This window comes from Barbus barbus, assembly GCF_936440315.1.
Source record: "Barbus barbus genome assembly, chromosome: 5".
NCBI classification, from domain to species: domain Eukaryota; kingdom Metazoa; phylum Chordata; class Actinopteri; order Cypriniformes; family Cyprinidae; genus Barbus; species Barbus barbus.
Genome location: NC_136733.1, coordinates 16,706,204 through 16,734,135, shown reverse-complemented (window position 1 = coordinate 16,734,135; position 27,932 = coordinate 16,706,204). Strand labels below are relative to the sequence as shown.

At 39.0% G+C, this 27,932-nt stretch overlaps 1 protein-coding gene across 2 annotated transcripts in view; it reads right to left on the bottom strand.

Annotated features, from left to right (window-relative positions):
- Nucleotides 1–27,401, bottom strand: part of LOC306869181 (double C2-like domain-containing protein beta) — a 132,162-nt gene extending 104,761 nt beyond the window's left edge. Inside the window, exon 1 of one of the 2 annotated variants that reach the window (XM_079415823.1) lies at nucleotides 26,743–27,401. In XM_079415823.1, coding sequence (XP_079271949.1) covers nucleotides 26,743–27,067 — 325 coding nt within the window. In that variant the 5' untranslated portion in view covers nucleotides 27,068–27,401. The remainder of the gene's footprint in view (nucleotides 1–26,742) is intronic. The other variant, XM_079415824.1, reaches the window with a different exon arrangement.
- Nucleotides 27,402–27,932: the final 531 nt, after the last annotated feature.

Here is a 27,932-nt window from a genome sequence, read left to right as displayed (position 1 = left end):
TCTTCCACATCCTCAGAAAATATCTTTTATCTGTGGAAAGTGCACCTGTAGAGTGCTTGTCAAAATAACCTTGAATCGTAAAAGGCGGCCAATCTGTCAAATTACAGCAGAAAATAAAGAGGCCATTTCCAGAGCTATGGCTATGTGGTTTCAGGCATGACCAGGAATTTTCTGCTGTGTTTGTGTGACCCTGTCAGAGACAAAACAGAGGCAAATATGTGTGTGAGAGAGATGATTAAAGAGGAGGGAGGACTCCTGACAAGCCTGCAATGGAGGATGGAACAGATGACTCTTCTTTAGTAAACATTTCTGGAAAAAGACAATTAGCACCAGAATCTTTTATCACCCAGTCCAGCCGCAGTGGTCGATATAGATTAGCTTTATATATAGACCTGTTTTCGAGTCTTTTTCAGAAGAAATGTGGCTGATATATTAATTGCCACTACTGGGAAAATTTAATTATAATAGATACTGATAATTGAATTAAATCCACAACTTTTAGCTTGTCATTTATAGTACCCCCCCACCCCCCATGCATGCAAAGACCCTTTTTGACATGTACAAAGAAAGGTTTATGATTTAGAGGCCATTCAGTCCATCTATGCTATAGTCTAAAAAGCTTCAGAACTTTCTATTTATCAAGGAATCCAATAATAAAAAAAACAGTTCTCACAAAAATATTAAGCAGCATGTTTTCAACACTTATAATAATAAAGTTTCGTGAACATCACATCAGTATATTACAATGGTTTCTGAATGATCATGTAACACTGAAGACTGGAGAAAAAAATGCTAAAAATTCAGTTTTTGCCATCACAGGAATAATTACTTTTTAAAATATATAATTAAATTAAAAACATTAATAATAATATTTCACATTACAGTTTTTTTTTTGGTATATTTGATTAAATAAATCCAGCCTTGGTGAGTTTAAGAGAATTATTTAAAAAACATTATAAAAAATCTTTCAGGTTCCAAATCTTTGAATGGTATATAATAAGACATAAGACAAATAAGATAAAAAAAATATATATATACATTTTTACTGCTTTGAGGTAATTATTCCAATCATATTCAATAAATATGAAACAACATTTTTAATTTATAAGCAAATTAAAAAGTAGTACTTACAAGGTGATCAGATGACCTATATGCATAGCATAGAAAAGATTCTACACTTTTAAACGTTTTTTTAATTGTTTGGTCAAGTGAGTAGTTTGCCACCAGTAGAAAAGATTAAAAAGCAACTAGTTAAATGATCTGATATCAGAGTTTCATTTTGGATTTTTCATTCTGACTTATACTGTGGTAAATTAAAGATGTGGTAAAGAGGACCTGCATTCTGATTAGCATGAGAAAGAAACATTTATGCTGAGATGCTAAAAAGCTGACAGAGGGCAGTGAGACAGCCTTGTATCTGTATCGCTCCTCTGCAGGAAGAGGAGGAGCCACACACGCTGTCACACACGGCCATCACACTGACAGCTCCAACACAAAGCAATCAATAGAGGAGCTCTCGCTCACTCTCTTCACACTCACACACACCCACACACACACACACACACACACACACACACACACACTCTCTCTCTTATCATTAGGGCTAATAAGTGTTCAGATGTGATTATAAGGAGGTCCTTTTGGTTAATATGTGATTATTTCTGTTTATTGGCTCAAGTAGTTAATCAGAAGCACATTAATGAACCAGAGAGCTAATGAGCCTCGATAGTGAGGTTTTTAAAGGCACTAAACCAACAAACCATGCAGAAAAACCTTATTTTTATATCTGTGTCACTATGTTCCCTTTACATATCAATTTTTACTATTTCTTTGTTTGGATCAAATTTAAATTGTTCTTCTTAGCAGTGACTTTTCTCAAAGTTTTTATTTAAATTACAGCAAAACAAAATCTGTATTTTTAATAATTTTCATACATTTATGATACAATAAATATTAAAAACTCTCAAATATACATTACCACTCAAAAGTTCAAAAAGATGTTGTTTCCTATGCTAACCAAGGTTGTCACTAGATCCTTTTTACAGTTAAGTGCTGCTGTGCTACAGTAAAATAAACTAATGAATCCATCTAATAGTGGAGATTACAGGATGTTGACCTACACTGTTAGAAATCGCTGTAGATTTAGCAGCACAGTACTATAAAAACCTACAGTACAATACCACATTTATACAATACTGTAAAATACTGTAATTTATATTGTATTCTGGGTCATTTTGATTTGACGGGAATATTGTACAGTATATATTTGTGTTGCTGTAACCTTGCCTGACTGTAATACACGGGGCAATAATACAGGACTGCTGTAAATAGCGCGCCACCTGACACAGGCAACATCACAGGCAACACAGCTGCTGCTGACCGGAGAGAGACAGGGGATTTATGCAAGTTCGGTAAGTTAATTTGATTATCATGTTTTTATTATATAGTTTACATGGTTTTTAGTGTGGAATGAAACCACAAGTTTAGCCACGAAGGTTATAATCTCCTCCCTAAATGCTGTAGTCGAAACTCCGTGAGTTAATTTACTCGCTCTTTCACCCGCTGCTCTCCGGACATTTTCACATCTAGTGAATTAGATTATGGTTTATTTCGACCAAAACTAAAGTCGATGCTTGTTGGAATTGTGGAAAGACAAACCGAGACAGTTTTGGTGAGTTTTTAATTTTTGAACGATGCTTGCTTTACTATGGTATGCGAGGTAAAATGACCGTGTTTGTCAATGGAGTCTGCTGGGATTGAGGAGATCAATAAATGGTAGTTTGAGTTTAAACAAAAGGGAAATATCGATAAAACAATTGTCTCTCTATCTAGGGATCCTTTTATAATGTTGTCCGATTCGAGCCTGTCAGTGACAAACAGGAGCACTTTTTAATACATACATACATTTTTTTGCGGTGCGCAAAAAAAAGAAAAAAAAAGAAGAAGAAGATTTGCAGTCCACTTCACGGTCGCGGTTAATACTGGACAAAGTCGCTTACTTAAACATGGTTGAGAAATACAGTTTCACTTGCCATGTAAAGGGTCAGAGATATTGGTTATTAACTAAATTAAAATCATTTAGGCGGGAGACCAGTTCTGTAGCATGGGGATTGATAAAAATGATTATGATAATAAAAATATGATTAGTGGTCAATTACTTTTATCAGTTAACATTACTAATGATCTATTAAGCCCGGCTCACACTGTGCGATTTTGGCCACGATTTGGTCGTCTGAGACAAATTTTGAAAATCCTAAAAGATTCCTATAATCCTAGGCTAAAATCGGTTGTCTAGATCGCTGGTTTGACATGTTCACTGACAGCCGATTAATGGCCGTTGCGATCAATTTTTTCCTCCGATTAAATTCTGGCAGTGTCAGAAGATTTCAGACACTTTCCTGCAGTGTGACATCTCCTACGACGACCGTCAAACCAAGAACCAATAGGAGCACTGAACTTGATGACGCAATTAGCGCGGCAACTTCAAACTTCAACTTCGTTATTTGTAAAAACAATATATGTACAAAGTAAAGTTTACTTAAAGTTTATTTATTAAGGGGCAGGATGTTTAAACTCGAATAACAAAATTACCTCAAGTAGAACTGTAGCTCTGTAGAACTGGAAGTCCATAAAGTCCTCTTTTGCCCGGCCATGACTTGTCGTCTTTTTCGTTTTTTTTTTTTTTTACATCAAGGCATGTAATTAATAAAACTAACGCTACACGTTGCTGTTGTTTGCTTGCTACCATTATAGCGAGAGAACGCGGGTCACGTATTGATGACGTAAAACTCCGGACAAGTCTTCTTGAGTACGTCCGTTTTTGCCGCATCTTGACTGTCGTACAGTCTGACATTAAGACAAATGAGATCCTACAGTCTGACATGGGGATCATGTTCGTACAGTGTGACAAGCAACAATCGCAAAAGACTATTAAAAATCGCACAGTGTGAGCCCGGGTTTAGGCAACAAAGACAAGTAAAATGCATGCTAAAATCTTCAGCAATGTCAAGCATAATGTTTTTCTTTTGTAACTCTGATGTATTGTTGGAGTGTATGACATACACATGTATAAGCAACATTCTATGTGATTTTATCCTATACATTGTCAACAAGTAGGCTAACATATTACTGAATCAAATTTTTTTGATTTCTTGCAGCTCTACAGTGTGGTCCACTTGTCTTTGCACCTTGAGAAGAGCAATGGTGTCACAAGGCTGTTTTTTGTAAGTATTGTAAGTATTATTTACATTAATTTAATTTTTATTTACAGTTGAAGTCAAAAGTTTACATACACTTTGCAGAATCTGCAAAATGATAATTATTTTACCAAAATAAGAGGGCTTATACAAAATGCATGTTATTTTTTTATTTTGTACTGACCTGACTAAGATATTTCACATAAAAGAGGTTTACACGAGAAAATAATAGTTGAATTTATAAAAATGACCACATTCAAAAGATTCTTCATACTGTGTTGCTACCTGAACGATGCACACCTGTTTTTATTTAGTGATGGTTGTTCATGAGTCCCTTGTTTGTCCTGAACAGTTAAACTGCCCACTGTTCTTCAGAAAAATCCTTCAGGTCCCACAAATTCTTTGTTTTTCGGGTATTTTTGTGTATTTGAACCCTTTCCAACAATGATTTTATGAATTTGAGATTCATTTTGTCACACTGAGGACAACTGACGGACTCGCGCAATTATTACAGAAGCTACAAACACTCACTGTTGCTCCAGAAGGAAAAGCAATCCATTAAGAGAATTTATAAAACTTGAAAACTAAAAAGGTGAAAACTTTTGAACAGAATGAAGGTGTACATTTTTCTTATTTTGCCTAAATATCTTTTTTTTTTCATTTAGTACTGCCCTTCACAGGCTACAGAAGATAGTTACATGTTTTGCAGAAGACAAAATAAGTTAAATTTACCCTGATCTTCAAATTCCCCCGGCTATGTATGGTTGTTCCTTCTGAATTAAACTATTTATTTATGTATTTTTCATCTATGCTACAGAATTTTCATTCACTATTTTCCTCATGCTGTCTGTTCATCTTTATTTGTGCTGTGGATAACAGGTTTTGTCTTTGTGTGTGTTTCATTACTGTGTTTCAGTTACACCACTGATGGGAAGAAATGTACTGGCAGAAAGCGAGTGAGCAGAAGATCAGGACGGTGGTGCAGAGTGATGGCCATCAACCCTGCATGTCAACAGCTTCATTCAGTCCAAAATTATGTTTAAATGGAGGACTTCACAGAGAGGGTCAGTGGCCTGTTTGTCACCACCCACATGCCCTGCATTTAGGGATGATGGTTATGAGAAACTTGTTATTGTTTTTGCTAATTTTAAGATAGATTTAAGATAAATCAAGTTCTCTCTTAAGACATTGATTCCCAATCAAGCCCTCAAGATGCATGTGTTTGTTTCACTTATATTCTTGCACACTTAAAATGCTTTCATGGCTGTAAATAGTTGATGCACCATACGAAAATGTTTTGAAATGTTTTAATAAAAATACTTTTGTAAATATGTTTGGATTGTCTTTTGATTTGTAATGTTATTCTGAATTATAGTAGCATCACAATTTTACTAACTATATGTATGTACTATTCTAACTACACAATACACAATAATAATTACACAATAGCAAATTATAGTAGAAACAAAATTACAAAGTACTGTAAAAATACAGTACAATACTGTTTTATAGTTATACAGTACATTGTTCTAAATACTGTAAAGTTGCATTACAGTACATTGCTGTAAAACAAAATACAGTAACTTGCTGGCAACCGTGCTGCCAGTAGCTTACTGTAAAAATACAGGAACATTTTTAACAGTGTAAAGAAGTATTGTTCCTGACAATATTTAGAATGTTAGTTTTGTTTAGAATCAGAACTAGTGATTTGTGAACTGATCACTTTTTCAATCTAATCAGTCAAATGTGTTTGAAAAGTAGTTCTAAACATTCTCAGTATTTAGTTTGATTTATTCAAAACATTTACTCACACTCTGAATCTTTTTCAGTGTTTTTCACAACGTACTTCACAAATATCTATCATTTGTTGACGACAGCAATGAAGCCACTCTTTATTGCATGTGCAGCTTGTCAATTGGATGGAATGATTACCTGTTTGAAGATAAATCTTGATCAAATTCCCCACGGTTAGTATTACCATTTCATATTTTAATTATCATTATAACTGTATTTGATTATCGCGATGTGAAAAATTGCTGATAAATAAATACTGTCCAGCATAAAGCAAAGTTTTAAGTTAAAGTCTCATGTGTGCACAGCACGCAGAGTAGTTTCGTTTTGTATGAAAACATGGCAGAAAGCTGGGAGGTTTTAAAACAGTGTTAAGGGAATTATACAAATGAATACTATCAATGAATTATATAAATGTAAATTTGAAGGTTCTGACTGTCTTCAGAAAAGATTTAATGGCATTTTGTTTTCATCTTCGCTCCATGTAATACCTAATAAAGTAATGTTCTTAATCGCAATGCTGCTTAGAGGTTACGGGGAAACAGCTGTAATTTTGAAGTTCCTTAAGCGCCACCTAGTTTCAGAGAGTGGATTTACAGAGAGTTATATTTACATTCAGCCTGTGTGCAGTTTTTGTCTGGCCAAAAAAAGGACTAAATTTGCATGATCTGCTGTAATGAAAAACAAGCTTATGTGGATTCTATTTAAACACTTCGGATAAGGTATCTATAATTATTTATGGAACAGATAAAATACATATAATCATTTTCAAATCAGTTATTTTTAGTTAACCCTTTTCTTTATTTAAAGGCTGAAATGTGAGGTTTACCATTTAATGAAGCTTTACGTTATTAATTAAACTGTTGACATTCGTGGTGTCATTTCAAATCTGGACATCGTTTATTTATATATTTATTAATATCCAAAACAGTATCAACATATGTAGTATGCATTCTCAAAATATGGGAAAACTTATTTAGTTTTTTAGGGGGGTGAGGGGTTTGATGCTTACCCTGGCTACATTTATTTGATCAAATAATACAATAAAAGCAGTAATAGTATTACAATTTTAAATATATATATTAAAATGTAATTTATTCCTGGCAAACCTGAATTGTAGTGGCCATTTCTCTAGTCTTCAGTGTCACATGGTCCTTCAAAAATCATTGTTATATCAATGTTGAAAAAGCCTGTGCTACTTAATATTTTTGTAGAAACTAAAATATTTTTTTTCAGAATTCTATGATCAATAGAAAGGTCAAAAAACAGTATTTATTTGAAACTGAAACATTTTTTTCAATCTACTCAACGCATCCTTGCTAAATAAATTACTGACCCTGAACTCTTGAGTGGTAGTACATTTAAATCTGAAATATACACCTTTAAATGATATGCTAATTCAAATTGACATTTATTTAAAAAAAAAAAAATACAGCTTTTTATCAAATATAAATGTAACATGCTTTATTTTACAAGTGGGACCCCATAGTGTATTTGGGCACATTTTAGGCCAGGACAAGAAAGGTCCTTTTAAGCATTGACACTGCATACACTGATAGATTCACTTCTAACATATGACTTTCTCTTGTCAGGTTGCATTGTGCTTTCTCCATTTGAGGCAAAACAAACGAGGCTAAGTGGAGGGTCAAAATGCTCTGGTGCACGATGACACTCACCTTATTCAAAACCTGCTTCTGCTTGTACATGTTATACAAGGTAAATGGAGTAGCATCAGAGGATCACATTACACTTCAAAAATAAGACAAATTAGTTTTCTATTACATTTAGTAGCTCCGCAAGCATGTAGCACAAAATCCAGACTGAATCAACAATGTGCATGAATAATGTATGACAATTTTTATCTATTGAACGAATATTCACAGGCATGTCACGTCTCGTTGTAAATTGATACCATGTTACAGCATGGTATGCAGATGTCTCGACTTTCCAATAAAAAAAGCCCACAGGTGGTCATGTGTCTCATCAGAACAGACCACAGACTCTGATTAAACACTATAAATTAATCTTGATTGAGTTTCACATTATGTACCTATAAGAACACTGTCTGTTACTCTGGTTATTGGTTCCCTCCGCTTATCTTCAACAAAGAGAGATCCACTCATCTCCTTTAATATTACAACAGTGCCAGAAATGGAGTAATGCCTGCAGTAAATACTGAACTACTTTCTATCCTTAACAATTATTTGTCAAGATTTGGCACAAAGCTCAAATGTATCACTCAATGAAGAAGCTATGTACTGTATGAATAAAATCAACCATCAGATCTAACGTTGTCTAATGTGTAGTATCAACAAGCACCTGGCAAGACTACTTGGCTCAAGACTGTGTTGTCTCGTTGATAAGCAACTCTAAAGATCTGGCTAAGAGATTTTACAGCTTCAGTCACGCACCACGAAAAAAACCCCCACTATACTAGGGCTGCACGATATAGCGTTTCAGCACTGATATCATGATGTGCGCATCAGCGATAGTCGCATCACAAGATGTGCAATGTTTAGTATACTGATCATTATATTTATACTTATCGTTTTCTTTGCTCACACACAGACACCATGTCAACCCATGTCAGCTATCTCAGCTTTTCACTCTTCTGAAAAGGATTTACACAAGATTTTGGAGTGTTTAGAGTACTAGTTTTACTTGATCTTAGTGCTGTCTTTGACACTACAGATCATGACATACTCCTAGATTGATTACAAAACTATACAGGTACTCAAGTGCAGGCTTTAAGATGGTTAACTTTAAACAATACCTGTCTGACCGTTACCACTTTGTTTATTTAAATGAGGAATTATTTCAACTAATGCCAGTAAAGTAAGGAGTGCAACAAGGATCTGTCTTAGGACCCCTGCTATTTTCAATATACATGTTGGCCCTTGGTAATATTATTTAAAAATATGGGATTAGTTTCCATTGATGGGATTAGTTTCCATTGATATGATGATGATACTCAGTTATATATTTCAACAAGACCAGATGAAACTTCTAAATTATCTAAGCTAACAGAGTGTGTTAAAAGTCTAAAAGATGGGATGACCAATAATTTTCTCCTATTATATTCGGATAAGACAGAGATATTAATTATTGGACCAAAAAACAGTACAAAGATTACAATTAGATTACAATTTGCATTGCATGCAATTAGCCTATTGGTCAGTGCGCCGACATACAGCTCAACTGTGCTCACGGCGACCTGAGTTTGATTCCCGCCTTTAGGCCCTTTGCCAATTCTACCCCCCTCTCTCCACCCAATACTTTCCTGTCTGCTCTCAACTGTCCTATCTAATAAAAAGGCATAAAAGCCCACCTAAATCTACAGAAGCTACGGAACATATTACCTGTTTCTAATGCAGAAAATCTAGTCCATGCATTCATGACCGTATCAGTTACAAAATATTACCACTTTCTTATAAAGGCCATAAATAGTTTAGCTCTTGCATGCCTTACCAGTCTTCTATCATGCTACAATCAATCACGCTCCCTAAGGTTGCAAAACTCTGGACTTTTATTAGTACCTAGCAAAATAGCAAAGTCCACTAAAGGAGGTACAGGTAGTGCTTTTTCGCATTTGGCTCCCAAACTCTGGAATAGCCTTCCTGATAAGGAAGACACACGCTCTCCCTTTAAATCTAGATTAAAGACACATCTCTTTAGTCAAGCATTCACAGTGTATCTTATAAACTTGTACTTCAGTTATATCTGATCAAATGCACATAATCCCTTTTTGGTTTGAACAGCAGCTATGCAAATTTTTTCTCTATTTGCTTCTCTGTTTCTGCCACAAGATGGAAATCCTGAGGTAACTAGAAATTACACAAGCTTCAGTTTGGATACAGCCCTTACGAAGATTTGAGATGATGGAACTCCTGGCTGAGGAGAGATGAGGCCAACCCCTTCGAAGACTTCAAATGACCCTAAACCAACATACAAAACTACCAAATTGTCCTATATGTTTGATCGCAACATATAATCATTGCTGTTAATCATGTTCACTGTTTCTGTATGAATACGTGTCATTAACTAACTGCATTACTTTATTTCAATATGGACATCACCTTGACATAGTCATCAATGATAAGCTACTCCTAAAAGTAATGTAGAAACTTTAACTTTCTGTTAAGCTGCTTTGCAACAATTTGCATAGTGAAAATTGCTATACAAATAAACATGAATTGAATTGAATTGTTTCTGTGGGAATTTTTGTGTCCATTCTTCCAGTGTACTTGTGAGTTCAGGCACTGATGTTGGATAAGAAGGCCTGCCTTGCAATTCAGTTAATCCGGTCCAGTTGGCAAAGGCATTTGACGGAGCTGGCTTGGTGCTTGATGTTATTCACCTGTGGCAATGGATCAGACTGAAACACCTGAATTCAGGTGTGTCCCAATACTTTTGTCTATATACTGTAGTGTATGTTTAATAAAACATTATAATAAATACAAACACACACTGATTTACCACAAATCCCTAAATTAAGGTCAAACTGATCTCTGACTTCAGAAGGGAGATTTTGTCTATTTTTGGGATTATTACACTATTTACATTGCTTTTCATGTGGGAAATTATAAATGCTGATCTGTTCTTTACAGCCAACAGCTTCTTTCATCACATATTTGAGGCATGACAGAAGTGGCATACAAGAGCACTACACTGGATGCCTCAGTAAGCATACAACATTTAAAGAACCGTACATTATGGGAAATTGAAAGAAAGAAAACACTTAAAACAGCCCAGCCTGTACAGAGAGGAGCTGGTTGAAGACTAACATATGACACATTACACAATGTTCTAATCCTACAGAGACATGGGCACAGAGAGTATTATATAAAAGGGCATGTATTGCCATTAGAGAGGCTTTCTGAATGTTACAGAGAGGATGACGACAGCAGAGCAGAGGTCTCTCACTGTGTCTTCATTTTGAATCCATCCACCCTAAATATGGAATAGTTAAAAACATATCTTGAAAGAAAAGCTAATGATGCTTCAAGTCATAGAGCCAGTTCTTAGCACTCACTGAAAGGGGGCGTATCAGGCTTTCATCATATCTAACATTCTCCCTGATAACAATGATCTGGGGGAGGACTCAATGAAATGCCCTCATGTTCATCCCACATCACATCCTCCTGAATGACATTCAGCTAGTCAGACCCTTAATCACCGGATAACATAAGACATAAGAGAGAGGATTTCCATCCAGGGACTGGGAGTGAAGTGTCTATATGCTGCTGGTACTGTAAGTGTGTGGTGTGGTTGAGTTCACTGTACACCATTAGTGTCCAGCTAAAGCTCCAGTGGTTTGGCTGAAGCAGAGAGGATTAGTAAGGGATGCTCTAGTGGATCATGGAGCCATAATGGCTCTGCTGGGGACTGTTAGAAAAGTCCATACTGAATACTAGCTAAACAATTTGCTAAAAGCTACATTACCTTCAGCGGAAACACATGCATGACAGAACAGCAACAAGACGAGTGTGATTCAATCTATCAACAAGATGTCAAACAAAATTTGGCCAGTTAGTAAGCTTCTTTATCAATGAAAACAGTTCCAAAAGAATCCCAAGCATCAAGCTATGCAACACAGTCTGGAACAGAGAAAGATTCCAGTGCTGTTATAATACAGATCAGCACATTTGAAACGCAGACTGACCAAATGCCATTTTAATGCAATATATAAAAGTAAAATAATGTAAATTGTGCTTATAAGAATTTAAATTAAGAGACACCCGAAGAGAACAATTATGTTAAGACTTAGATCCCATTCTGTTTCATTTAATTAGAAATATGATGTAAGAATTAATCATTTACTGACCTGACAAATCACAGTGTGATTGGTTTATGGTTTATCCAACTAAAATAAGATTGATTTTCTAATGTCCAAAAGAAATTCTATCAATTTTGTGAAGCGTGTGGAGAATGGGACTGACACAACAGATTCATTTCCACAAAATAATTTTTAAGTTGTCTTTCATTTCAAATTGTTTATACATTTAATTATGAAAACTCTTCTCCTTTTACCTTTGTGCTAGCAAATAGCAAATAATTTAATCTTCTGTTGATTACAAAAGGATAATTCAAAATGTAATAATGTGGGATTGGAGTAAGAATTCTCTCTTCCTCTTTCTTTGGATATTCCCCACAATGCATTTTAATTTAGTGCGACTTCCTGACGTTTATATATAATGTGCATTTATCCACCTTATACCTTCATCAGATCGCTGACACAGTTGAACACGGGTTATTATGACAATATTTGAAGAGTGAAATAAAATCTGCAATAAGAGTGAATAGAGTATCATGTTCTTTTTCCTTCCCACTTGCCATTATGAGTCACATAAAAACTCTCCTGATGCTTATTTCCAGTAATGTGACAAGGTTTCAGCAAATTTGTTTACAACTAAAGATAGAAAATATATTACATAAACCGCCAACAAAGTTTTTTTTTTCTCCCCGTCCTCCAAACCAGCTTTCTCAAATTATTTCCAGGACTCACCTCATGCCCTTGTGGCACTCAACAAATTATCTGCTGCCATAGTAACAAAGGCGAAAACTTCAGACTGGCTTCAGGAATTCCTGTTTTAGGTTATGTAAAGAGTGTGAAAATTTCACAGATATAGCAACTGGCACAAAGCCTGGTTGAGCCTACACTGCACGAGTATATATAGGGGTCTCCCTTAACTTATGTGCCTTGGCTATATAAATTGACTGTATAGCCAAGCTGTCTGTGAAATTTATGTCTTCTCCCTATAGGTGATAATAAGAAAAGACTTAAAAATTGTAACAAAAGATTTATATTTCAAATAAATTATGTTCTTTCAAACTTTCTATTCATAAAAGTGTCCTGACCCCCCCCAAAAAAAGGCTGCTGAAAATTCAGCTTTACCATCACAGGAATAAATTACATTTTAAAATTAATACCAAAAACAGTTATTATAAACTGTAATGAAATTTCACAATATTACCGCTTTTAATTACATTTTTTTTTTTAATTGTAGCCTTGGTGAGCATAAAAGACGTGAAAAATGTTACCGCAAATTTTACCCCAAACTTTTGAACAGTAGTCTATGTTCTAGTTGTGATTGTTGTGTCATACACAACACAATTACAGTGTCATAGATATTTCCCAAAAAGTGTGGAGGGTATAACTAATATTTTTAAATGTGGCAAAAAAAAAAACACTGCTAGCTAATTTTACTAACCTGCACAACAATTATATGAAACCTATACGAAGCCTTTACATTGCCCTATATCATTGGCGCCGCTGTTTTTTATCGAGTGTCTAGTACTTGTGAGCAGTGTGTAGGTGTGTGGGCCAGGGGGTTTGCGGGGGCTGGGTATTGTACAGCCGGCTGGTCAGATAAAAGTTAATCCTGTCTTAACGTGTGGATAGGGAAAAATGGACAGATCTGGAAGAGATCTGAGCATTAAAACAAAACCTTTAAAAAATGATGTTTTCACCCAACGTGGTAAAAGAAAATAAAGATAAATGGCAGTATCACTGAGACGCTACCTGACTTTGAGGTACAAGAAAAAAAATAATGCTTCAAAGCAGCCTTCTCATTGAATAACATCAACATCAGCGCACAAAGGCTGAACACTTCAGGGTAAAAGCCTTACAGGCCTTTAGTACAGCTGTATTTCTATTTTGTGTTCCTTTCTATTGTTTAAAAAAGCTAATTTTGTTAATGATCTCAGAAACCCATGGACTGTATGGCATGTTTCCACTCTTCACTCTGTCTGTCAACAACTGCATCTGTCAATCTGTCATCAAGCTCTCTGAAAACACACAGAGATGTGACAAACAAGACACAAACAGAAAAACAAGATAACTCCATCAATGCTAGCCACAGATGGCAGACAGGACTTTCAGGAAGACAGACCATGATCAATCCACTCGATCCACAAAGGGAAGGGAACAGAAAGTTGAAGGCAAAGGCAAAGGTTAGGAATGGTAAGGAAAGGAAACATATGAATCGGTCAAGCAAAGGAACAGGACGGGAAAAGAAAAGGAACAGGCAATGGAAAGTAAAGTAAAGATGAAATGAAATGAAATGAAAAGAAAGGAACAGGTAGGGAAAGGAAAGGGACAAGAAAATGGGTAACACTTTAGTATAAGGACCAATTCTCACTATTAACTAGTTGCTTATTAGCATGCCTATTATAAACATACGGGCTGTTTATTAGTACTTATAAAGCACATATTCTGCATGACCATATTATACATCTCTAATCCTATCCTATACTACACTTAATAACTACCTCACTATTACTAACTATTAATAAGCAGCAAATTAGGAGTTTATTAAGGCAAAAGTCGTAGTGAACGGTTTTTAATAGCGAGAATTGGATTTTAAAATAAAGTGTGACTGAAAAGTGAAAGTGAAATTATAACAGAAGAGAAAAAATCCATTTGTTTCCCACAACCCAGTAGTTTTTAGTGTATAATATATCTCTAGAGCTGACCATGTAAACATGGCATGCTTTTTCCATAGCCAAGCCCCATCTAGAAAACCCCAAGGCCAAAAACACAGGGAAAAATACAGTCTATTCCTCTCGTTATCTGTTATCTCACGACAGCTTGCAGATAGGCTCTTTAATAGGATTCGACAGAAGGTTGCAGCCTGCTTTCAGGAAATCCTCCCCTGCGTATATATCTGAGCGTGCCTTTGCTTTACGTGTCAGAGTGACTGACTGTACAATCTGTGGCACTGAATGGCACTGCTACAATAACATGTATCTGCTAACGGATGATGCATATAATAATGGAGATCAATTCAACTACAGACAATGAAAATGGCATGATTAAAGAAAAGATTAAACTGTACCTAATTGCACAGTGTCTATTTTTGTCAGGCTGTAAGTACGGTGCTTTGTTTCCACAGGTCAAGAGCTTGAAGTTTAGACATAAAAATGCTGTCTCAATTAGGCTAAGGCATTCATCTTCATCTCACATTTATAAAATTAAGAATGCTCCATAAAAAGAGTGATAAATTACATTACTTAAAAAATTCTTCCATGTCTCTGATGCACTATAGGACATCATTAATGAACCTGTGATCAGATGTGATTTGATTGGACTGCGTCGGGGGGCTGCTCAGCTGGTGTTGCACTTTTCTGTATCAATTAACATCCAAGTTGACAAAAACAAATCAGATAATGCTACACTTGGTGTCTAGTCTTTATCACGCACATTTACCAATATGGCAAATGGCTAAAGTGAGTTCTCCCTGCAGAGAGTGTGTGTTTGTGTGTGTGTGTGTGTGTGTGTTAGTGGACCACATATCAAATTGTTTATTGCTTATGAAGTACACTACTGTTCAAAAGTTTGGGTTCGGATTTTCTTGGCAAGAAATCAATATTTTTATTTTTTATTCAGCAAGGACACATTAAATTGATCAAAAGTTACATGAAAGGTTTCTATTTCAATAAAATTCTGTTTTATTGAACTTTAATTCATCAAAGAATCCTCAAAGAATCACAGAGTTTTCAACACTGATAATTAGAAATGCTTTATGAGCACCAAATCAGCATACTGTAAAAAGCTCAGTCTGGTTGAGTACCATCTGTACTGATTTGTAGCAGGATGCTTAGAGTGGTTGCTTGCTTACTTCTTTTAATGTAATGTGTATATTTTTTTATTCTGTATTAAGCTACTGCTTGAGTTTCTGAAGCAAAATTAGTTAAGAAATACTGTCACATAGGATCTGATCAAAAATGATGACAAAATACAAAGCGGATGTTTCTTTTTGTCATGTTACCAAAGAGAAGCATGAAAGCAGAAAAGGACATGATGTTCCAGTGCCCTCATTGTGCTGGAGGGTGTTCTCCCTGATCTTTATGGACACCTTGTTCGTGTGGGAGAGTGATATCTTATTTGAGTTATGGCACTATTAGCTTGAGATGTGCCACTAGTATAGAACCACAGGCTCGCTCCATTTGTGAATGTGACTCTGGGATTGCCATAAATGGTCTAGAGGTGGATCTACCATCCTAAGAAGTCATCAAACTGATTTTCCAAACAAATCCATCAGCACACAGTCTTCACAAACACAGCTAAACTTCGGTATATTCCAGTGCTTTCTGACAACACTAAAGCTAGCCTTTCTAAACTCTAGTGGATGACGAGGAGAACGTCTGCAAGTTCATTTTGCCAATAACTAATCCTTTAAAAGTCCATCCATCCACCCCCAGAGTTAAACAAAATGAAGAAAAAAACTCAAGTTCTCCAGTTATGTAATCCAACAAATAGAGTATCTAGTGAACACACAACTCTTTAAGATCGCTTTCAGTCTGATAGACCAATACCTAGAAAACAATTAACCTTTAGTGCAATTTGCCAGTAATGGCCTGTCTTAATTGCAAGAGTAATGTATCACGGCTCAACCAGGTATATTTAATGATGCTTAAACCGCTAATCCTCCTGAAAAAATATGCAATTGCATGTGAAATTCCAGGCTGAAACATAATTGCTTATGTAACTGTGAGACAGTCATTTGACAAACATAAAATTGCTTTATAATCTCTCTATGCATCTCAAGCCATTTCTATTTCAGATTGTAATAGAGTGATACAGTAGGATTATGCATTGCTAAGGTCATGTTGAATTGATCAGAGAAAATTTTAAATTTAATTGACCATTTTTGTTGCCTCTGAAAAGTGAAAAGTTGTAGAGTTGCTGTTTTATGTTTTGTCTGCAGCTGAAAAGTGAATTAACACTGACAGTAATTAAATCTCTGGAGGTCAACATGCTGTACTGTTGTTTGCTAACAGATGTATCCACATGCATCAGATGAGCATTACTATTTATTTTTTATATAAAGTGTTAGTTTACCCATAGGACTTTTCATTCATTCGTTCATATTCAAAAGACAGATGATATTTTTAATAAAAAATGAAAATAAAAAATGTTACGCAAATACATTTTGCAGAGCACATCTAAAATGGTAAACTGACTTCATTGGTTTCTGTGAAAACTGTCACACACTGGATGGAGAGGCATACAAGGATGAGTAAGGTAGAGCTTCTTTATTAAACAACTGAAGGCAACCTCAACAGGTAAGTGCAATAACTCAGAATTCAATGAAGCTCAATAAACTGAGGAGTCAATTGTCCTTATCTTTCCCTTTAGTAGAATCAACTGGAGGAAGACATCCACAGAGCCACAGGGATCCAGCAGGTAAGTGATAAGACAGACGAAGAGCTTGTAACCGCAAGAGCAGACAATGAGTGTCTGGATTGAGTGATGTTATATAGGGAGCATGATTGGTAGTACCAGGTGTGGAGGATTCCCTGATAGAGGTCAGGTGTGAGTGATAATGACGGCGTGCAGGTGAGCGGCCAGAGGGATGCTGGGAAATGCAGTGCGATTCAACTGGTGACTGTGACAGTTACCCCCTCCCCCCCGAAGGAGCGGCTTCCAGACGCTCCCATAACAGAGGCGAAGCAGTGGAGGAACCAGGAGGGATGGAGTGCCCAGTCCATGCAATGGAGATCCATGGAGGAAAACTGAAGCCCACCAGGGCAGAGCAGATGAAGCTGAAGCCCACCAGGGTGGAACTGAAGCCCACCAGGGCGGAGCAGACCAAGCCGAAGTCCACCAGGGCGGAGCAGATGAAGCTGAAGCCCACCAGGGTGGAGCAGGCGCAGCAGAAACATAGGCCACAGACAGATTACCAATAACTACTACGGCAGGAATAGGGTAGGCCATAGGTTCACCGACGACCTCCCTGGTCATGGCGGTGCATTCAAGGGGTTCCTGAATGGCTTCGTTGGCCTTTAGGATTGACGTTAGCATTAGCATAAACTCGAGCACTAGAACTGGTTCTGGAGCTGGGATCTTGGAATTTGAGACCCTCCCTGAGCCCGTCTTGGTAACAGGATGGCGCTCTAGAAGAGCGAGCACTTGAGGGTGCTCTAACGGAGCGGGTGCTTGAGGGCGCTCTTGAGGAGCGGGGGCTTGAGGGTGCTCTTGAGGAATGGACTCGCGAGGGCGCTCTTGAGGAGCGGATGTTTGAGGGCTCACTTGAGGAGCGGGTGCTTGAGGGTGGTCTTGAGGAATGGGCTCTTGAGGGCACTCTTGAGGAGCGGGTGTTCAGGGGTCAGGTGTCCTTCCTGGGCTCAATGGGGAATTGGATTCCCTGGAACTGGGAACCGCGCTCCTGGCCGTGACTAGAGAACTGGATTCTCTGGGATTGGGAACGGTACTCCTGGCCGTGGTTTGAGAACGGGATTCTCACAAACGAGCTGAGACATAGACACATCTACACATTAAAAACATAAATAAATAAATAGATAAGTGTGGCATGTAGGTAGTGGCCGGGGATGGCTGATATTTGGGGAGAGGGGAGATGGGGGGGTTGCTTTGGGCCCTGTTGCCCAGCAGCATCCTTCCCTGGCCCGTGACATGGGCTGGGGCATTAAGTTCGGATACTTAATATCGGCCAGGAGTATTAATATCGACCCCCCCTACACAACCCCCCCCCCCCCCCCGCACACAATTATTAAACATAAATTTATAATTCACAACTTATATTATTATTTTTACTTGCCCTCTTCATTGTCCTCCACCCTCTCCCAGTTTTGATGAAATCATTATTATTATTATTATCATTATGATTAATATTATTATGGTTATTATTGTTGCTAATAACATTTGTTGCCTTTATTATTGCTATTATTATTATTATTCATCTTTATTTATTTATTTTTTACACTACTTATATCTGTTATCAATCTATTATGATGCTATTTCAGTTGTATGCTTCCTTCTCCAACCCTAGACACAATGACAGACACATACGCACACACGCGCGCACACACACACACACACACACACACACGTATGCTCACAAACATATGAATGCAAATACAGGAGTTAATCTGAACGGACTTGTCATGTTGGCCATTAGTATATATGTTTATTTGTCTGTGTTTCAGCATTTTGGCACATGTAAATATTGTCACCTTCTTTACTTGCATAATAAAAAATAAATAAAAAAAGAATTGGATTCTCTGGGATGGGCACTCCTGGCCTTGGCTTGAGAACTGGATTCTCCGGGATCGCGATCGGCACTCCTGGCTGTGGTTTGAGAACTGGATTCTCTGGGATCGGGAACGGCACTCATGGCCATGGTCTGAGAACTGGATTCTCTGGGATCGGCACTCCTGGCCGTGGCTGGAGAACTGGATTCTCCGGGAATGGGAATGGCACTCCTGGCCGTGGTTTGAGAACTGGATTCTCCGGGACTGGGAACGGCACTCCTAGCTGTGGCTGGAGAACTGGATTCTCCGGGACTGGGAACGGCACTCCTGGCTGTGGTTTGAGAACTGGATTCTCCGGGACTGGGAATGGCAGTCCTGGCCGTGGTTTGAGAACTGGATTCTCCGGGACTGGGAACAGCAGTCCTGGCCGTGGTTGGAGAACTTGATTCTCTGGGGCTGGGAACGGCACTCCTGGCCGTGGTTTGGGAACTGGATTCTGCGGGACTGGGAACAGCCACTCTCTCGAGGGTAAACTTAAAAACGGGAATTTCCTCTGGGTACAATTTAGGAGAAGCGGGCTCTTGGGGCGCTCTGGAAGCGCGGACTCTTGGGGGCGCTCTGGAAGCGCGGACTCTTGGGGGGGCTCTGGAAGTGCGGACTCTTGGGGGCGCTCTGGAAGCGCGGACTCTTGGGGGCGCTCTGGAAGCGCGGACACCCAAGGGCTCTCTGGAAGCCCGAAGCTGGACGGGACCAGCTGAGACATAGGAGGGCGCTCTGGAAGCGCGGACTCTTGGGGGCACTCTAGAGGCGCAGACACTTGGGGGCACTCTGGAGGCGCGAAGCTGGACAGGACCAGCTTAGACATAGGAGGGCGCTCTGGAAGCGCGTACTCTTAGGGGCGCTCTAGAGGCGCAGACACTTGGGGGCGCTCTGGAGGCGCGAAGCTGGACAGGACCAGCTTAGACATAGGAGGGCACTCTGGAAGCGCGGACACTTGAGGGCACATGCGAGGAGCAGGCGGGCTTGCCATATTCTCAGACGGCGTGCTTGCCATACTCTCAGACGGCGGGTTTGATAGAGTCATGGGTGGCAGCGTTGGCCGTTGACGGCGGCTGCTCGGCATTGACCACGGACGACTGAGCTCGGGAGACAAGGGGAAGATTTCAGCGCTGTTGGAGGTCCACTTACAGGCTCGCGGGGACTTCAGGGAATGTGGGCGACCGTCGTCATTGGGGAAGATCTCGGGAGGGACTCCGACTCGGGATCGAAGATTCTCCAGACACCGGATGACCGTCTCCTTCCAATTCAGGTTGGAGGTGTCTGGGAGCTTCGTGGGTTGATGATACGTGATCCCGAGCCGGAACAGGGTCTTGAGGTCTTGGTCTTCTAGGGTACTGGAGAGGGCGAGCGGCATGAATGCCCTTGCATAATTCAGCAGGTCAGGATACGAATGGGCCAGAGAAATAAATAGGGCTCGGTCATCCATTCCGTTTTAGGGCTGGTCTTCTGTCACACACTGGATGGAGAGCCATACAAGAATGAGTAAGGTAGAGCTTCTTTATTAAACAAACTGAAGGCAACCTCAACAGGTAAGTGCAATAACTCAGAATTCAATGAAGCTCAATAAACTGAGGAGTCAATTGTCCTTATCTTTCCCTTTAGTAGAATCAACTGGAGGAAGACATCCACAGAGCCACAGGGATCCAGCAGGTAAATGATAAGACGGACGAGGAGCTTGTAACCTCAAGACCAGACAAAAAGTGTCTGGATTGAGTTATGTTATATAGGGAGCATGATTGGTAGTACCAGGTGTGGAGGATTCCCTGATAGAGGTCAGGTGTGAGTGATAATGACGGAGTGCAGGTGAGTGGCCAGAGGGATGCTGGGAAATGCAGTGCGATTCAACTGGTAACTGTGACACAAACATGTTTGCTTGACATGCAAAATTCACTGGTTCTCACATGTGAAGCTTACATTCACCAAACTTGATTTGCTCTATGTATGTGTATAAAAGAATAAAAGCCTAAATTAAATCTGTTCATCATATAAAGGGAACATGTGTATCAGTCATTCTTGAGAAGTGGGACAAAACAGGGTGCAAAATTGAAAAAAATAAAACTTTGTACTCAGACAAATTAAACTACATTTATGTATCTTATATGTACTAAGCTACTGAGCTATGCTTTGATGCAACCTCCCAACTTTTCTCTTTTTTAAACAAAATGTGCTTTTTTTTACCTTGGACTGTGTAATATAATTTCAACTTTATCTTTAACAGCATTCAAGACGTTTTTAACATTTCAAAACACATTCTCATGTTAGCAAACAGATTACACTTTCACATGCGACCAACAATTCCACAACAAATATAAAATATCATAATGAAATATTATCAAAATAGTCATCTGACGGAGGTGACAGAACTGACGGAGTTGACGCATCTGACGGTAGTGACGAAAACCTGAATTTGTAGTATTTTTAACTATCAAATACATTGAATCAAACAATTACTGTGTTAAAACAACCACAACAGGCAGTGAGTATGTTATTGCTTATAAAGCTTTTATTCAAGTGTCACATTTAAGTATTTTGATATATTATTGGAACACAAAATCTTGATGTGGTGACATCTGACGGTGTTGACACATTTGGCATTTCTTTCACAAAACAAATGGAGTTCATGTAGTAGCCATTTAATTTTTTCTGTTGATACTAGATGCTAATGGAACCTGCTAATGAACCAGGAGAATAAAATGATCTAAATATTTCAAATAATTTCCTCAGAAATTGGAAGATGGTGTTGACGTATCATGGTTGTGACACATGAAATATTAACATTAGGATTTAAAATATTCTAAAACTATAAAACTGACCAGAGTCTGTCTGACAGTGATGTAGTCTGCAGAGGAGGACTGTGGCAAGGGGTCCTTTAGAGTGACAGCTGCCCCTGATATTCATTGATTTTATTACATTTGAATGAATGTCTGACGGTGTTGACAAAGTGGGGACAAAACTTTAAAACCTTATGAAACATGCATGTGTCACTGAAAAACAACCTTGCGTTGATATGAGATATTATTAAGTGTTGGTTTTGATAAAACAAGCTCTTTTTTTATCGTTAAAAACATTTTTTATCCATTTTATAGCATATGAATGATTGAACCCTTCTCTGTGGACACACTGTTTTAGATGTAGTGAGAAGACAATAAGTGTCATAGATTTCACATAATAATGATAAAATTAAATTGAAGGGGGTAATTGTGTTAAATAGATTCTATGATCAATCCCCATAACATTGACAATTGAAAATATTTTAAATTTTTAAACCTGATAGAGGTTACAATTGCTGGACATGTTTTGTCCCATGTTTCAAGAATGACTGGTATTCAAACTTGGATTAAACCACTCGATTCATATGAATTAATTTTACAATGTTGTCATTGACTTTTTGACTTAAACTTAAAATGAAGTTTTGGTTTTGTGGACTTATAGTGGAGGAACAAAAAAATCTCAGGCTTCATTATAAATATCTTCATCCATATTTTAAAGATGAACAAAAGTCTTATGAGTTTGGAATGATATGAGGATGAGTAAATGATGAGTAAATTTTCATTATTCGATGAACTAACCCTGTAATATTCTCCTGTTCCATCTTAATATGCAGAGACAAATGTAAGTAACCCATTCATAGTTTGACTTCCCTTAAGCATTATAAAAGATTGTAGAAATACAGCTGTATTTCTACTTTGTGTTGCTTTCGATTGTTAAAAAAAGCCCATTTTGTTAATGATCTCTGAAACCCATGGACTGTATGGCATGTTTCCACTCTTCACTCTGTCTGTCAACAACTGCATCTGTCAATCTGTCATCAAGCTCTCTGAAAACACACAGAGAAAAACAAGACACAAACAGAAAAACAAGACAACTCCATCAATGCTAGCCTCAAATGGCAGATAGGACTTTCGGGAAGACAGACCATGATCAATCCACTCGATCCACAAAAGGAAGGGAAAAGAAAGTTGAAGGCAAAGTTTAGGAATGGCAAGGAAAGGAAACATATGAATCGGACAAGCAAAGGAAAAGGACAGGAAAATAAAACGAACAGGCAGAAAAGTAAAGGAAAGATGAAAATGAAAAGAAAGGAACAGGAAGGGAAAGGGACAAGAAAATGGGTAACACTTTAGTATAGGAACAAATTCTCACTATTAGTTGCTTATTAGCATGCCTAATATAAACATATGGGCTGTTTATTAGTACTTATAAAGCACATATTCTGCATGACCATATTATACATCTCTTATCCTACCCTATACTACACTTAATAACTACCTTACTAACTATTAATAAGCAGCAAATTAGGAGTTTATTAAGGCAAAAGTCGTAGTGAACGGTTTGTAATAGCGAGAATTGGATTGACTTGTTCGTTTGAGCAACCCAACATGGCTCAACCAATGCGTTTGGAGTCAGTACTATCCAATAACTGCCATTCCATGGACTTCAGGAGAAACTCCGTTGACCACCCCCCACTGACCATCGACAGCTCGACTGTGGAGAGAGTCAGCAGCACTAAATTCCTGGGGGTGCACATCACAGAGGATCTCACCTGGACCACCAACACCATGTCACTCTTCAAAAAGGCACAACAGCGCCTACACTTTCTCCGCCGGCTGAAAAGAGCAAGTCTCCCTCCACCCATCCTCACCACATTCTACAGAGGCACCATTGAGAGTGTGCTGACCAGCTGCATCACTGTCTGGTACGGGAACTGCAGTGCTGCTGATCGCAAGACCCTCCAGCGGACAGTGAACACAGCTGCAAAGATCATCGGTGCCCCTCTCCCCTCCATCCTGGACATCTTCCTTACACGATGCTCCAGCAAAACCAACAGCATCGTGAAGGACTCCACCCATCCCTCCCACAGTCTCTTCCAGCTCCTACCATCAGGAAGACGGTACCGGAGCATCAGAGCCCGCTCCGCCAGACTGCTCAACAGCTTTTTCCCCCAGGCTGTGAGAGCCCTGAACTCAAACCACCCCGCCCCCCTCTGAAACCCCATGCAAACCCCTACCTCCTGAACATGGACCACCCCCCACCCCAAAGAAAAACTGTATGGAACTTTAATTATTTTTTTAAATTTATTTTATTCTTTTTTTCTTTACACTATGGACACTCTCCTCTATGTGCACTATGGACACTTTACACTATGGACACTCACACTCTACACTATGTGCACTATGGACACTTTACACTATGGACCCTTTACACCTTACACTATGTGCACTATGGACACTTACACACACTGCTGCGTGTGCACAATCTCACAAAAAACTCAGCAATATATGTATGTTTACATGCTCATGCACTACAAACCATCCTGCATTGTTCCCCAACCAGCTGCTGACTCAAATGTCCCCACATGTAGCGGAATGACAATAAAGCTCAACTTGAACTTGAACTTGAACTTCAAAACAAATGACTGCTGGTCAGTTCAAAAGGATGTGGATGTGAACGCCCCATTCGACTGAAGATCTCAAGACTGTTCTTGTAAAATACCATCAGGAATATAACACTTAGCTGTGTATAGAAACCACCAGGGGTACACAACCCCAAGGACCTGCCTCCCCGGTACAGAGCTCACAGGTACTCATGGGTATTTTGTGGATTGCATCAGTTAAAGTGGCTTGTTTTTCCCAAAGCATCTGTGTTTAGTTAATTCAAGTCGAGAGGTCAGTGAGGCTTTCAGCATGAGTGACAAACAGGTGGTATTTAGTAAGGGGCTTCGAAGCCTAATGGGAATTCATCATTTTATTTTTAATTCTTCCCAGCTTGGATACTATGTACTGATGAAGCAACCAGTTGTATGTTTGCAACTGACAAAAGTGCTCAGCTAAAATTCAAGTCCAATTTTGTTTGGATGCGGCTCTTAATTAAGCTCTGAAACAGAAGACTGCTCTGTTTGCAATCTGTCCTGTAGTACTCAACTCATAAATGGTTTGTCGGCAGAGCCGAAGAGACGCCATCGCCAAATGTTTGTGGAAGTTCCTTGTAATCCATCTGTTGCATTAGCAAAGCCTCAAGTTTGTTCCCTCAGAGACAATTTTCTTCCTCTAACTTACTCTGCTAAACTCCCTGTGAGATGTTCAAACCATTAAATGCTCTGGCAAATTAGTATAATTGGCTTATTTGTATTTCATGAGTCACATAACAAACATGTCAGGTTAGGATTTAATTTGTCTCTCTGTTGTGCAACTAATATGTGCATTGTGATTCAGACAACAGGCGAGATCGAGAGAACAGGAAGAGGGTTATGATTTAGAGTGACACACCGATGAATCATAGCACAATAGCTCCATGCTAATCTATCATCATAAAACACAGGCGCACCAGACTGCAGTCCCACGATCCTCTGCTTTTACGATCACACTCGCAGATACAGCATATCTACATGCTCTACACTGCCTCATGAAAGGTGAAGGACTGGTTATATTGGCCGGCACATTTCGTCAACCTGTGACAGATTGTTGCGTATGAGCGATTGATATTGATTACTGTGGTCAACAGCAAAGCGTGCAATTACACTAGAAAGCTGCACTTCAGATAATCTTTGGGCAGTTAACGTGCTACAGATTGCTTGTTGTTGTTATCCATCAATCCTAATATGTCTGGCTAAAAGGGACAGTTCAGCTATAAATTAAAATTCTGTCACCCTCATGTAGTTTTCAATCTGTATAACTTTATTTTTTCTGTGGAACACGAAAGAGGATATTTTGAGAAATGTCTCAGTGTTTTTGGGTACATACAATGGAAGTCAATGGGGATCAGTGTTGTTTTGTACCCCACTGACTTTCACGTCAAAATATCTTCCTTTATGTTCCACATAAGAAAGTAAGTCATACAGGTTTGGAACGACATGAGGTTGAATTTTTATTTTAGGGTTAACTATTCCTATTAAATAAAACTTACAGAGAGTGCATTGAAATTAAAACCGACTGCTTTTGCTTCTCAGGTAATTCAATCTAATTTTGAGGATGTTTAGATATTTCACTGACGCAAAAAAATATTGATTTAGAAAATGATTTGCACTGTGCAGCTCACTCTTGGTGTTGCATGAAGGTCAAAGGTTAACATCTGTCAGCAATAGATCATTGCGTGCTATGCCAGAGCTGCCCGGGATTAGATCCAGACCCCATCGTTGCATCGTTATAGCCACTTGTTTTCCACCAGCACACATGCTCAGGCACACATGTCGAGCTTGGCACTGTATGGATTAACCCCATCTAAGACAGAGCACAATAATGATAAAATAACCATATGAGACCGCAGGGCTCTATCTAATCTAGTCTACAGGCTGCCATGATTGAAAACCGGACTCCAAACAGAGAGGCAGGCAGAGGTCCATAATAAGATTTACATCTGGGACAGACAAAAGCTCTACAGATATAGATATACAAATGGAACGGATGATTCGCACCTGATGCCCACAAGAATCACTTTAAAGATTCGTCGATCAATGGAACAAACACATAAAAAGAACAGAATAGGGAAAGGATTGACGTAACCCACATGCCCCTTCAATACGTTGTCTGTCTGAACCCAAATAATCACATGCTAAATAAACCATTTCCAAGAATTCAATCAGAGCTGCCATTCCATGGAGCTCCATTCATACAGGTGAGTGAAAACAAACAGGCAGAGGAATCTGAGGCAACAGTTGTCAATTCTACAGTGGCACAAAGACAAATAGTAAGAAACAACTACTCACTGGAGTCGTCCGAATCGTAGCCTTCCACGTCCGGCTCCTCCTCTTTTTTGCTGGCCACGAGCGCGGTGGCGCCGAAGGCTTGGTCCAGGTCGTCCTCATCCCGTTTGGGGTCCGCGGCTGGGCCTTCCGACTTCTGGCTGGTAGAGGTGCTCCGCAGGGAGCCGGTGCGGCTGAGGGCCAGGGGAGCTGTGGGGGGGAGACCCCGTGGGTAACGGGGGAAATAGTCAGATATTTGCTTGATGGGCTGAATGGGACCTGGACATACATCAATGGCCATGTGCTCCTGGATGCTGATGGTCGTCTTCTCGCCTTTGCGTTGTGTCATTCATGCAGCCCTTTTGAGGATGTGCCACCACCCCTGAACCCGGCAAAGGGCAGGTGGTAACAGTAAAAAACAAAACAAAAAAAACCAAAGAAGAAATAAAGAAAATTAAATAAAAAAAAAAAACACAAGCTTCAAAAGTCAAATCTTCTTTGCTCTGGTAATCTCTTAGTGTCCCTGAAGAGTAACTGAGCGTGTCTTCGTGTGTAAGTGCATGTCTGTGTGAGTTTGCGATCGCAGCAGTGGGCTACATGAGAGGCTGTGGGTTGCTCCAGCACACTGTGGTCATGCCGTCTGCCTGTGAGCTGCGCTCAGACCACTACAGTACGCTAAGACTGTTACCGGGATGAATGCATGTGGGAGAGATAGAGAGAGAGGGAGAGGGCAGGATTATACGGAGGGACGGAGGGATTGGCTGATGTCATTGCTTAGCAACATGACGGTAAACAGGAACCGGGCGCGCGGCTACTTAATTATGCTATTAGTCCATCTGTTAGAGAGAGAGTGGCTGGGCTATCTCTGTGTTCCTCCTCTCCCTTCAGTCAAGCTTCTGACTGAACTGCCGTCGCAGACAAGCGCGGCATGTGCTAAACTCCAGCACAATTACCAGCAACAGGTGCTAAATGCCTAAAGTCACACGTGCCGGGTTATACATATATCAAGCAATTCAAATAGTACAATGGGGTAAAAACAAAAGGTAGATAAGAAGAAATTAATTATTTATAATGCATTTTAATCCAGTATTTGTCATTTACAGATAATGCATGTGCATGTATGAATATTAAAAGGATAGTTCACCCAAAATTAAAATTCTGATATTTACTTCACCTCATGTTGTTCTAAACCTTTATGAATTTCTTTCTGAAAT